Source organism: Choloepus didactylus, chromosome 2 (genome assembly GCF_015220235.1).
Source record: "Choloepus didactylus isolate mChoDid1 chromosome 2, mChoDid1.pri, whole genome shotgun sequence".
Classification (NCBI taxonomy): Eukaryota; Metazoa; Chordata; class Mammalia; order Pilosa; family Megalonychidae; genus Choloepus; species Choloepus didactylus.
Genome location: NC_051308.1, coordinates 105,182,994 through 105,197,093, shown reverse-complemented (window position 1 = coordinate 105,197,093; position 14,100 = coordinate 105,182,994). Strand labels below are relative to the sequence as shown.

The window sequence follows — 14,100 nt, the reverse complement described above, 5'->3', positions numbered from 1 at the left end:
ATACATTAAGTATTCCTGTGAAAACATTCATATGGAGGGTATGCTCCCAGGATGCATTACTGAAAGAATTTTTGTGAAAATGTTTAACAATAATTTCAGGTAAGTTTTACCATCTTAAGATGTGTACTAAATTGAATACCTTTCTGCAATGAGTAGGTAAGTACTTTTATGATCAGAAAAAAAAGTAAAACTATTTTTATTTAAAAACAAAACAAAATAACAAGCCAGTGGGCCTGGTGTCCTGACTCTGAAGTCAGAAGCATCCACCTCTCAAAAGGACACAGTATTGTACATCCAGTGATCCAGGAGGTTTAGCTCAAATCCAGCAAGACAAAGCAGGATCAGGGCTGGAATAGGTGGGTGTGAAGTTTCCCTGACGTAACTGCAACACCTGTCGACTGAACAAAGACATGTCTTTCACTGGACGCTCTCTCCACCCTGAGATCTAGTTCCTCTTTCGCATACAGCATCCACCACAGGCTGGCAATTTCAGGCTTCAAACTCTTGGCCTGATTCTACTTCTCTTTCTGTGGGCTTTAGTTCCTTAGAAGGCAGGGATTCCCGTGCACCAGGCCCCTTGCCTTTCATCCGGAGGGATCCACTCAAGTTAACACTTTCATTTCCCGGGACTGTGTTGGCCATCTGTGGGATGCCATCTTCAGATGACATCCTAGTCAGCACTTTGCTCCCCAACTGCCTTCTGGAGGATGCTGTTATTCGTTGCTTTTGTGAGAGTCCCGGAAATCTGTCTAGTTATGAGCTTTCCCCTACCACAACCTCTCCTCTCCTTGAAACACAAATCCCTGATCTGCCAGAAAAGTAGGTCACTAACTTGACCCACTGCTTCTCAAAGGTGCCTCTGTGTCCATTCTTGTCTGAGGGACTTCAGAAGGATTCCATCAGACAGCTAAACCCCTGCCCAGAATGGCTCCTGGGTGGGGAATCCCTCATCTGGGTGCTCTGCTGTCCATAAGTCTATACCAGGAGGAACTCACTGATTAACAAGGGCTTGGGAATATGAGATGTTTAGAACACAAGTCAAAAGGAACTAACATTTACTATATGCCCTGTGGTGCCAGGCATGATGCTAGGCCCCTCACATCCATCTACTACTGCTCCTGGAAAGCAGCTGGGGAAGGTGGGGATGCTAATGCAAATAAAACGCATAATTGAAAAGGGACCCCTATTATAACACTGCAGGGAGCCCTCAAAAGTTGGGATCTGCTAATTAACAAAGCTTTTCTGAAATCCCCATTTAAAGACCCTGAATTTGAACCGTGGAGCCCCAGAAAAGCAGTGCAACCTCAGGGCATGAAGGGTGTCCACAAGGACACCCAAGTAGCCACCACTGCCAGCTGGTGTGCCGCCAGAAATTCCGAGTTTTTTCCCAATAACCCAAGGCTTCAACACTTATTCTCCACCCCTCTCCCCATCAGCCCCTTCCTAGCTTCTCCCAGGCCTCATTGTCATTCTCAATCCTCATGACGTAATCATTCTCCCCATCCCAAGGAACCCCAGACCTGCCTGTCATGTCCCAATCCCAATCCCCAATCCTTCTTCCTGGCCTTGAAAACCTGGTACTATCTTCATTCATTCAACCATTCATTCATGCAGTGGCATATGTTTATTGAGTAGCTACTGAGCAACCAAAAGCCCAGCTAACAGAAGGGAAATACTGAGGCTCAGGGACATCAGAGGACTTTCCCATGGTCACCCTGCTAGTTAGTGGCAGAACAGATACTATAACCCGTTATCTGGCCTATTACCAGTGTTTTTTCCACACCATATCCCACAATCCTCAGTCCAAGGAGGGCCCCGGCCTGACAGGGAGGCAGAGTGGCAGAGAGGGTTAGGACCTGCCTTTCTCTCCGATTCCCGGACACCACCCTCCCCTCTCCTTTCCAATCCCTATCGACCCGACCCCTAATTCCTCTTTTGGACCCCCCTCAGGTCTTCCCTAGATTCTTCATACCAGTGCCCTCCCGGCTCCTGGGCCTTCCTGGCCCTCAGACCCAGAGCCAACTTCTGCCCGCCCTCGGCTCCACGCCTTGCCTGCTCAGACCCCCAACCCAATTCAGGGCGTACGAGGCCCACCCGTCCGAGGTTCTCCTCTACCACCCGGGCCTCACCATCTCGGCCACACGCCCTGACACCAGGCCTCCGCCGCCTCGGCCGCCGGCGCCGCCACCAAGGCTTTGGGTGTTGACGCGTTACCACAGCAACCAAGAGCCCGCGTCCTCTGGCCAGGCCCCGCCCCCGCCCCGCCCGGCTCCCGCCGGCGGGAAGTTGCTGCGAACGGGTTGCTTTTAGGGAGGCAAACCCCTCGGGTTAGTCATTCCTGCTGGCGTTGGAGAAGGCACCGTGGCTCTGATCTACTGACCCGTCCCAGCGCGCCCCACTCTTAACTATGGCTGAGCTTTGGAGTTGGGATCCGGATCCCAAAAGCCGAGAATGGGCCCAGTGGGTCTAACTCCGGTGGCCCCTCCAGGGACAGGGTCACGGTTTTCCTCAGACTCGCCACCAAGGTTACCGTGGTTACTGTTGCCCAGTGCCCATCAGGTGCCCAGCCAAACCCTGATGAGCGTTTAGTCTGCAGAGAATCAACCAGGATCAGACGAAACAGTTTTCAGGAAAACTGGAAAGTAGGAGTCTGGTTAGCCCAAAGAAAGAATTTCCAGCCGTGAGGATGTGTATTTGGTCTCCGGAACAGTTCATTAAAATGTGGGCCTCAAACTCCACTCAGAATCTCCTAGAAAGCTTACTAAAAAAACTGAAATGTAGTCTCTACATTAAACTACTAAACCAAAATCTACAGAAATGACTTGAGAGAAACTGCCTATCAGTCAGCTTCCCAGCTTATTTGTATGTACTGTTATGGAAGGTTTTTAGGATTTTTATGATTTTCCCAATTTGGTTTGGCCTCTATGCTCCCAACCTTCAGAGGTAAAATTAAACTGACCCCAGCAGCTTGCCTGCCCCAAGCCTCACAAAACCTTCCCACCCTACCAAGCAGATTTTTCTTCCTCTAGTGCTTATTACCTGAACTCTTGGGTCAAAAAGAAGTGGTCACGCTGCGATTCTGTGCACTACTTTCCCGCTTCCAAACCTCTCTCCAAACCCAATGAAGTTCACTCCAACTTCATTGTTGTGCTTCAAAGTCAATCACCACATCCTGAGACATACTTTGTGCTGAAGGGTTGGCTGCAGAGCTAGGGGCCTCTTGGGTTGGGGACAAGCCTGGGGAGAATGGAGGAAAGGGGACAGGGTCACCTTCTGCTTCTTTTTTAAGTACTTAACTCCAATAGGTTTCACATTCCTTCCCTAGATTTGCCAGCCCTTATCTCTTTTGGCATCCTCAAGAGGATAAGATTGTGTCTCCCAAGCCCCAGGCCCAAAGTATTAGAGGTTGGCTAAGAAGGAGGGAGAGGAGAGAGCAGCTACTATACAGGGTCAGGCCTAAGCTCAGTCCCTGGGTGGCTTGGAAGTGAGCAGAAGGGCTTTTCTGTCCCTGACACACTTCCTTTCCCAACCTTGGCCTCATAACCCCCTCTTCCCTGCAGCCCACAGAAAAAGGAAGTCAAAGTACCTAGCCCACTGTAGATCAGATACTTCCTACCAGTTTTTCACCCAATCCACACAGCCCTGTCTCTATGAGGTGAATAGTTATTACCCCCTGAACAAAGAAGAAACCAAGGCCCAGAGAGGTAACTGTCCAAACTCAAAGTCAGTGTTCTGTTCTAAACCCAGCCTGTCTCTCTGAAGGAAAGGTGTAAGATTGAAGCAGAAGGAGGGAGGTGACAGGGTGCAGTATAGGGACATGCCTCCCAGGGTTTTCTTGGAAATCACCTCAAAGCCAGCAATGCTTAAGTTTCAGGCCCCACATTTGCAAGAATCCCTTTCAAAGCCCAGGCAGGGCCCCTATTAGTGTGTCTACTTGCTCATGTATTTTTGTAAATTTGCAAAAGTAAGTAAATTGAGTTAAGGATACATTTATTTGGGGGTTTAGTAACACATATTTGTGTGGTTCTCCATTCACTTGCATGCAAAGTTAGGTAATTGCCTACTGTCCTGGTGTAGGAACAGCTTACTGGAACACTCTTTCCACCAGTCCAATATGCCAACTCACCTGACATCCAGAGAAGAAAGTGCCAACCTTATCCTCAATGTGAATATGTGCTACATTGCCCAACACCAAAAGTATTTGTGAAGTGGAAGAGAAAGCAAGATTTGGGATGTACAAAGCCAGAAGCCAGTCTGTGAAAAAACAATTATTCTAACCCTAATTTATGTAAAACTGACAGTGAGAATTCTGTTCTTGTCAATGCCTAGTCAACACTGAAGTTCTCTAGAGCCAAGAAGAGACAACAATGCAGCACATATCATTATAAATACATCATCTACTCATCAGAGATAAAGCTGCTTCCAGAGGACTTATAGTTGACTACTTCCATTTTCCCAATGGTTACATATTTTTCTTTTTGCATTCCTCTCATAAATGGAGTATTTCATGTACACATGTGTTCTTGAATTTTTGTAAGTATAATGAGATGGTCTTCCTTTTATAAAGCTGTGTAAACCTTGTGAATCAGTTTTCTGTTGCCCTAGTAACAAATTACCACAAACTTCGCAGCTTAAAACAACATAAATTTCTTATCTTTATAGTTCGAGAGGTCAGAGTTCAATAGGGGTCTCACTGTGCGAAAATCAAGGTGTCAGCAGAGCCAGTTCTTTTGTGGAGGCTCTAGGGAGAATCCATTTCCTTGCCTTGTTCAGCTTCTAGAAGCCACCCATATCCCATGGCTTATGGCCCTAGTCCATCTTCAAAGTCACCAACATTGCATCTCTCTAACCATGCTTCCACAATCCTACAGCTGGGAGAGGTTCTCCAATTTTAAGGAACCATGTAATCAGATTGGGCCAATTTAGCTAAAACAGGGTAATCTCTTTATCTCAAGTTCCTTGATTTAACCACATTTGCAAAATCTTTTTTGCCTTGTAAGGTAAATATTCACAGGTATTGGTGATTAGGATGTAGACATTTGGGGGAGGCTAATATTCTGCCTACCTTGTCATACAACATAAGAGCAATGATATTTGAGGACTCTGTAATGTATTTTCAAACCCTAAGAAGAGAAATACAAACAAGTTTGCAAAGCCTCTTTGAAGGTTTTGATAAAACAGGTGAGACCTAACAGACTTCTGATTTGGACATATATCAAGAGACCTTCTTTTATCACTTTTGAATTTATGTTTAAAGAAAATTCAGATTAATGTGTTATGAAAATATGAATGGATTATGAAACAAAAGTGATAAAGATAAGCCATAAAATCAGTAGAAATTGTTTTGAAATTGAGAAGCAAATTGTAACAAAATGTTAAATTATACCAAAAAGTAATTCAATGAAAAGAATAAATGAATTTTGAATAGAAGAAACAGGCATTTGCATTGTTTGATCATCCAATTAATAAGAAGAAAATAATATGGACACATTGGAAAATATTAAATTTCTTATTTATTTGACATAGATATTAGCACTGACCATGACTGCATAATACTCATAATAGCACACTACAGTGAGGATATGTGACAAACTGGTTAATGAGTGTCATCAATTCAAAGAACATCTAAGATTAGTTGTGAACAGTACCCTGAAATCCTACCCGGAGAAGGAAGAAATTTAGTGCAGATTTTCCCAAATTTGACAAAAATCATAAAAACTGTCATGATTTTACCAATAACAAGCTATGAAATGAAATAAATATCCTAAACTACCAGTAATAATAATAAAAGTGTTAATCAATCCATGCCAGAGAAAAGACTGAATTATCTTTCTATTTTCTCTATAGGAAATAATATTATAAAACCCTTGTCATACGAAGAGGTATCCCAAGAGTACATAGCCAAAAAAGGTAGGGGTAAAAAACTATTTTAGAGTTGTTTCAGGTAGTCAATTCATACAAATATTATGTTCCTCTTCTAAATTCTATTGTCTTTGTTATATGTCACTTTTTAAAATTTGTAATATGTTGTGATTTATTTTATTATTCTAAATAAATATTTACTATCTAATTAATTTTGTGTTAATAATTTTGCATTATTCTTCTTAAATGGGACCTCCAAAATTGTATAAGCTTCAGGCCTCACAAAATCTGTTTCCACCCTGATAAGTAAGGAGGCAACCTTTTCCTTCTGCTAAAAACTTGGCTCAATAGCACAGCCATATCTGGTGGGGCTGGAGCACCCTTACTCTCACCTCCCAGCTCTGCCCTCACTCTCCCCATTCCTTTCCACCTTCTACTATATGCCTTTCCTTTCCTTCCTCTCATTTCTACTTGCTGTGCATCTTTGGAGTCTTCTTCCTTCTGCCTTGATCCCTGAGCTCTCATTTCACTCTGCTTTGCTCTGTCCTATTTTCAACCCATTCTCACTGCCCAGCAAGCCAAGGAAGACTGGGGAAGGTTTAAGAGGCTAAAGATGCCTGAGGAAGAGGGCAGATCCCGAGCCCCCAACCCCTGACTCCACCTCCGGCTGCCTGGCCCTTCCTACCAAGTCACCACTTCTCAGAATTAGCCCTGGCTTGCAGGCCAGGCCTGGGAGCCCAGAGCCAGGAGAGGAGCTGGGAGCCAAGGAGCAGGGATGAGAGTCCAGCAATCCTGGGCTGGACTTGGTCCCGGAGTCTCCCCTCCACCCCCACTGGGCCTTGGAGCCATCCTGGGCGCCTGGACAATCAGGCACTGACCCCGATTCCACCGGCCCTGCTATGGTACTCCCTGCCCTGGCTGGGCCAAGAGCAGTAGAAACTTTGACTCAGTGATGAATAAGCACTTTTAAATGGGAGGAGCCTGGGAGACAAGACCCAGAGGAGCCATTTGGTTAAAGTGAAAAGTCTGGCTGCTCATTTGAGCATGTCTCCTGTCCAAGAACAAAGAGAAAGGAGACCAGTTCCTGCTTCTCTCTCTCCTCCACCCCTCAGAAATGCATTTAGGAAACTGCACCTTGGAGCACAGGAATCAGAGCTGCTGAGGCTGGCAGCTGAGATGTAGAAGAGCGGGTAGGAGGTGGGATGAGGGAACAGGGCCATTTTGCTACTTAGAGTGGGCAAGAGAGGTAGGATTTCCACATTCCTGTGACAGAGTTTGTGCTAAGTGCGTGTATCTCTGTTAGTGATGGTCTACATCTCTCATGTTTCTCTGAACTCCTTCTCTACACGTGTCCTGGGAATTCTTCCAGGTAGGGGACACCACCACCTTTGTCCCCATTGCCCTGCACATCTTCTACTCCTATTTGGGAGGCAATTGACCACCCATGAAGGGAATTCCAGGGTGCTTATTTGGTTCCCAATAAAGTATCATTTCCTCTAGGCTTAGTTCATAGCCAAGAATTCCATCTAGAAGAGCCTGGAAGAAGCTCTCCCGGGATCTGTTTTCCCTGGGGCAGCACAATGAAGAAGGAAGGGAGTGACTACTTTTGGAGCCAGTCTAGCCAAGTTTGAACCCTGACTCAGCCCTCACAGCAGAGAGTTGTCTAACTGCCTGGGCCTCCTTTCCTCATCTGTGAGATGGGGTAATAGCCCTAAAGTGAGGAGTTGTGAAGATAAGAGCAGGCTGGAAAATCAATTTGCACAGTGTCTGGCTGTTTTCTTCCCTTTTCCTTCTCCCAGAGGCTGTGGATTTGGGAGCGAGTCTTTGTCCTTGATGTAGCATAAACATGATCAGGAATGGGATCATAAATTCTTTAACTTGCACAGACGCCTGAGAGGCTATCTCGCTATCCCCCTGCTTCCTGAAATATTTGAACTCTCAAAACTGCCTTAAATTCTTCCTAAAACTACTTTGTTTAAAACATAAATAAATACTTAAATGCATGAATTATTTTACTCCAATTCAGCTGCCTTCCCTCTTTGTCAACGACTCTCTTACTCTTTGGCATTTGTGAACACTGTTAGACCTTCATAGCAGGCTGAGAATGGTGTGGGGTGGGGGAGTCTGAAGGGGAAAGATTTGGGGTGGAGTGGAGATGTGGTAAGTGGTGAGAATGGGTGCAGCTGGAGGCTGTGGGGTCACCCCCTGGGGTAAAGAGTCAGGGGCAGGGAGGGAAGAAAGAAAAGGACACAGGGCAGAACCTGAACAGAAGGGTACAGTGATATTTGTGAGGACCCCCCCACCTCCACCCCACCGGGGGGAGAAATGAAAGAGGAGCTGAATGAACAGGATGACGGAGAAGAGCTTCAAGCTGGTTGCAGCTGCCCCCCTCCCCCATACTCCCTCTGGGCAGTTATCCCCCAAGTCCTCAGGAAAAAACTAACAAATTTGCGGCCTCCAGCCTTCTTCAGAACCACATCTCCACCCTCCCACCCCAAGTGCTTGGGCCAGCGGTTGCCCCGGGCACGCCTCCATGTGCCTGGCACCAGCTTCTCCTCCTACATGACCAGCAGAGGCCCTGGACTGGGTGGCGGATGCTGAGATAAGGCCAAGGAGGGGAAAACCACCAGAGCCAGGAAGTTGCACGGCCGGGTTCCCCTGGCAACGCAGCCACAGTCCCCAAACAGTGCAGGGTGGGGGGCAGGGATAACTCCTGTTCAGTGGCACTCTCTTCCTCAGAGAAGGCCCTAGGCCAGGTTCCCTCCCAGATCTCAATTTTCTTCTTGGAGAAACTTTCCTCTGAACCTCACAGGGCAATGCTGCATCAGAATTATAGGAGAAGACTGTTTAAAATGCAAATTCAAGACACCATCCCCTACCACCTCCACCACCACAGATAGTCTGTAGGTCTGGTCGGTTTAACGGGAATCTGTATTTCTAACAAGCATCCCAGGTGATTCCAACGCTAGCAGTCTGCAAACCTCACTCAAAGAACAGGCAAAGTTCCAAGGCTTTGCGACTCTGTGTGGCAGGATTGGGGGCGGATAGAGCATGGGGCCTGGGCACCCCACGTTGTTTTGTACCCTCTGGAATCCACAGCCCACTCTATCCCCAGGGTCCTTGAATTTGGGTATTTCCAATATCCAGAGAGTTGCCAGGAGCCCAGAGACCCAAATTCTAGTACATGCAGAACCAATTCAAAACCACGAACTTTGAGTGAGCTCTGTCTGTGCCAGGCACAGTCTGTGCTGAGAACCGTGGGCTATACAAGTAGACATGAAGTTTGCTATCCACTTTCAAGGACCCTCAGTCACTGGGCAAATCACTTAAAATCTCTAGGTCTCAGTTTTCTCTTCCCTCTGAAGGATATAATAATACCAAAGCTTTACGGAGACCTGACAAGGCTCCCTGGAGTTAATAATGGCTGTGCAAGTGCCGGAAGTGTAGCTCCTTGTGGTTGTGATAGCTTTTACTGTGAAGCTAAAAGTAGGGCATTCTGAGGGGGTTTGAAAAGGTCAGAAAGCTTAAGGACAGAAATCCTAGGGAGCAGGACCTCAGCCTCTCCATCAGTTCCTTTCTGAAGCTGTCAGTGCTTCCTCTGCCTTGGAGGGGTGGTTGCTACAGAGCTGAACTTCCTGAACCTCTTGCCCAGGCCTAACCTCTCCCTCAGCTGTCACTGTGGCCTCCACCCACAGTAAAACCTCAGCTCACTAGGGCTGCAGGCTGAACCTTCCCCAAAGGAGAGAGAGGGCGAGCAGATAGCTTAGATTTCTTTTGTCATAAGTTTATATCCCAGTTCTGCCACTAGCTGGGAAGTTCAGCAAGTTTCTTCTGTTCTCTTAGCCTCAGTTCCTTTATGTAAAATGGAAGAGAATAATATTTTAATGTGTTGCTACGCTTCTTCTCCTGGATTACCTGTCTCAGTGAGACACTACCATTTGCTTAGTTGCTATAAAGACTGCAAAAATTTCAATCAACAGCTACAAATAGTGCAGTAGATCAGTTGAGTCAATTCCGGTTAGGCCTGACTCCACAGGGTAAGGAAGGGCAATCCTCTACAAGACTGCCCTTCAAGGAACCAGTTGCAAGTTCAGAGGCCCAACCCACCTCCACTTCTGATCAGCTGGCTAAATATTTGTGGGTTTCCTACCACCCCACAGGGTTTGATAATTCACTGGGAAAATCTCACAGAACTCACTGAAATTGCTAAACTTATGACTGCTATAATGAAAGGATACAAATAAGAAGCCAAAAGAAGAGATGCATCGGGTGAGGTCTGGGAGTGTCTCAAAGGTCAGCTTCTGTGTCCTCTCCACGTGGAGTCAGAAGTCTATCACACTCCGGGTACAGCAATGTCTATATCAGTTATGGAAGCTCACCTGAGCTTTGCATGTCCTGAGTTCATCTGGGGTTTCATTACTTAGGCATGGTGGATGGAATCAGTGCCCACATGGTCGAACTCAATCTCCTGCCCACCTTCACTATGACATGATGCGCTTCCAAGCCCCAAGTCCCTAATCTCACAGTTGGTCCTTCTGGTGTGGCCAGCTCCCCAACACCCTGAGACTGCTGGTGAAGCTGGCCACTTCCTGTCACCTCATTAGCATGGAAACCACAGGTAGGAGCCTGGGCCCACCAAGAATAACCAGAGACACTCAAATAACCAGGAATAGCCAAAAGATTTAGAGGTTATCTCCCAGGAGCAGGGTCAAAGACCAGACCTTATTTTAGAGGCCAAATTCATGACTACACAGTTGCTGAGGCCATAAGGCTGTCTTTCTTGACCCCTCTCCTCTTCACATTTCATTTGAGGTCAGTCAGAAAGTACTAAAACAACTTTTAAACCCATCCCCTTCTTTCCATTCCTACTGACCCTCCCTTAATTCAGGCCACTCTCACATTAGCCTGGACTCCTGACTGCAGCAGTCTCCTAAATTCTCCCTGCCTTAGTCTCCCCTCAACCCAAGACTGTTCTCTCTCCTGCAGCCACCAGAAACATTCTAAAACACAATTTGCATCTTCTGCTCCCACTGTTTAAAATCCTTCAGTGGCTCCCCACACCCCAATGAAATGGCCAAAACGGTTACTTGACTTTGAAGCCCTGTTGATGATCTGGCCCTGACTCCTTTTCAATCGCGTTTCTCAGCATCCCACCTCTCGTGCCTCTAGACACAACACCTACATTCTACAGTCCAGGCATTCTGCACAGTCTCACCTCCAGCCCATACACATGCTGCACCCCCTGCCTAGGACACCCCTTCCTCCTCCTCGCCATCAACTGCCCGCCCCTTCTTGCTTCTAATTATCCTTAAGTCCTCAGTTCAGACTTTGCCATCTTCCAGATACCTTCACCGATGCTCCTCCTACAAGGCTGGACCCTCCTGTGGGTCCTCATAGCACCCGGACTCCCCTGGTTATGCCACATTTTATTAGAAATGCCTCTTTGCTTGCCTAGCTCCTCCCAGGAGGGCATGAACTATATTTACCTTTCTAACTGCTGTTTCCCCCAGCATCCAGGCAATGTCTCACCCTGAATAGGTGCTTGAGAAATATTTTTTGAAATAAGGAAAGAGCAAACACAAAACATAAGTAAAGCACCTAGCACCGCGACTAGCAGGAAAATGGTAGTATTACCACCATCATCATTATGATTCATTCCCACACTAAACCATACTTCTTGAATAGAAAAACAGTTCAACATTCCAGGTCTTGGCAGCAGTGATGGGAAATGGGGAAAAGCCTCAGTATCTGAGACTTTTGCAGAACCCCTCTCCCAGTGAGGTTGATCTGCCCTGAGTCCCACCCAATCCCAGGTTCTCACCCTGACTCGGGCCTGTTTACCCAACCCCACTCCACAGAGCCAGGGATGGCTCCTTTTTCCTGGCAGGGCAGGGGAGAGGATCCGTGTGATGGATGGCCCTAAATCCCCCGATATCAGCACCCGCCACCACTCAGGGAGTTATTCAGGGCTGCAGGAGGTTGGTGAGCGATGCTCCCACAGAGCCGTATTTGCTTCTCTCCAGAGGCATTTATCCTTGGCTCCCTGAATTATCGTGGCTCCCTGAATTATCGTGGCTCCCATCCACGTTTTCTCTCTCCTACAGGACTAGCCCTCCTTGAGCAAAGAAATCATGTACTAATAATCTTCATATCCCCCATACAGCCTGAATGGAGTAGAACCTCAATAATTGTTGAATGAATGAGCACGTGAATGAAAAAAATGGGTGCATGTATGAGCCTGCCCAGGCAGAGCTATCCTTTTTCCACCTTAAGATGATGCAATTCGTCCTTTTATTGAAGACATTCCTCCTGAAGAGGATCATTTTTCCTTGTCTTACCTAAAATTCTCTAGTTACCACTATGGTACATTTTATTCTAATCCATTTCCCTGGCCACTGGGACTAAAACCCATTTCTTTACAAAGAGACAGTTACTAATTTAACTTTTAGCCTTCTCCTCAGCAGATTTAATCCCGGACCCTTTATTGTTCTCTCCCCGGGGCCTGATAATCCAGTCCTTTCCCTGTTCCCCTGCTCCTCCGGCCTTCTGCCAAGCTCTCAAGGCCTCCCTCAGGAGAGGCAGGAATGGGACATATTGTTCTCCACAGAGCCATGTACAAACACACAGAGGCTAACACTTCTGCCTACGCATGCAGAATGCGCACCTCTCTCCTCTTTGCCCTTAGTCCCCAATCCTTGGTAAAGAAATAAGCAGGCCTCCACACACGGTCACAGGTCCATCTCCTCCCACCCTCCGCCCCCACCCCAGAGCCCTACTTCTGTGAATTCTCACACACCTGTATGCACACTCACACACACCTGAATGCTTTTAACCAAACTCAGTGGTGCCTCCAAAACTCTCTTCCTCCTCCTCCTCCTTCCCCTCCTCCTTCTCTGCCCGCTCCTCCTCCTCCTCCTCTGCCGGCTCCTCCCTGCCTTCCTTCCCCAACTCTCCTCTCCATTGGCCACCAAAGGCCAAGCCACTTTCTCTCCACCTCCACAGTGATTTTCCACTTCAAGGCTGAAGGCAAGGAGTAAATGAACTGAAGTTAGCTCCTCTTTCTTCCCCTGCCCTCCTCCCATTCCTTTTTCCCAGATCTGCTATGCACCTTCCACGTGCCCAGAGCAGACTCACCATCTCCATCCTCTTTCTAATCTTCACCTTTCTGGCTACACGGAGCAGAGCTTCTCAGGTTTTTACCTTTTGGAAATGAATACTAAGGAAGCACTGGAAGCTGACAGATGAGCTGGGCTCCATCTCAGATCTAGTGACAGGCTGGGTTGCTGGGCTCCTGGGCTGAGTGGTCACCTTGTTGCCAAGTGTGCCAGTTTGAAGCTGTTATGGACCCCAGAAGAGCCATGATCTTTTAATGTAATCTTCTGGGGTGGGACCTTTTGATTGAGTGTTTCTATGGAGGTGTGACCCACCCAATTGTGGATGAGAACTTTTAATTCAATTATTTCCTTGGAGGTATGAACTTGCTCATTCAAGGTGGGTCTTGATTAGTTCACTGGAGTCCTTTAAAAGAGCTCATGGAGAGAAGGAGCTCAGAGAAGCTGAGAGAGACATTTTGGAGAGAGGCTAAAATACATAATCCAGATTTTGCCCCTGGGAGAAGCTAAGAGCTGACACAGGCTCAGATGCTTGGAAATGTAGACAGAAAGACATTTGGAGATGCTAAGAGTTGAAGCTCAGAGTTTGCCCTGGAGAAGCTAAGAGAGGACTCCCAGACACTTAGACAGAAACGCCCTGGGAGAACAAGCAAGGATGCACAGGAGCTGAGAGAGAGAAGCTAAGAGAGACAGGAGCCCAGAGATATTTTGGAGAAAGCCATTTTGAAACCAGAACCCAGAAGCAAAGGACCAGCAGATGCCAGCCACGTGCCTTCCCAGCTAAAAGAGATGTTCTGGATGCTATCGGCCTTTCTTCAGTTAAGTATCCTTGTGTTGATGCCTTAGGTAGGACACTATTATGACTTTGGAACTGTAAGTTTGTAACCTAATAAATCCCATTTATAAAAACCAATCCATTTCCGGTATTTTGCATAACAGCAGCTTTAGCAACCAGAACACCAAGCCAGGGGACTCAGAAGCATGGTATCTTCCAGGCAACTGGAATGTGATAGCCATTCATTCATTCAGCAAATATTTACCTGACACTTACAACATGCCAGACATTATTTCCCATGTGCAAAACCAACAAAAATCTTGCCCTTGTATAATGTACATTATATGGGTG

At 46.9% G+C, this 14,100-nt stretch overlaps 1 protein-coding gene across 5 annotated transcripts in view; it reads right to left on the bottom strand.

Annotated features, from left to right (window-relative positions):
• The window catches only part of CFAP45 (cilia and flagella associated protein 45), a 37,735-nt gene extending 25,052 nt beyond the window's left edge, over positions 1–12,683 (bottom strand). For 2 of the 5 annotated variants that reach the window (XR_005215190.1, XM_037825603.1), the window contains exon 1: positions 2,130–2,228. Coding sequence is in view for 1 of the 5 variants with exons in the window: in XM_037825603.1 (XP_037681531.1) it covers positions 2,130–2,132 (3 nt within the window). In the remaining 4 variants the exon portion in view is untranslated. Of the gene's footprint in view, positions 1–2,129; positions 2,229–3,039; positions 3,238–11,208 lie in introns of those variants that run through there. The other 3 variants (XM_037825604.1, XM_037825606.1, XM_037825605.1) reach the window with 3 other exon arrangements.
• Positions 12,684–14,100: the final 1,417 nt, after the last annotated feature.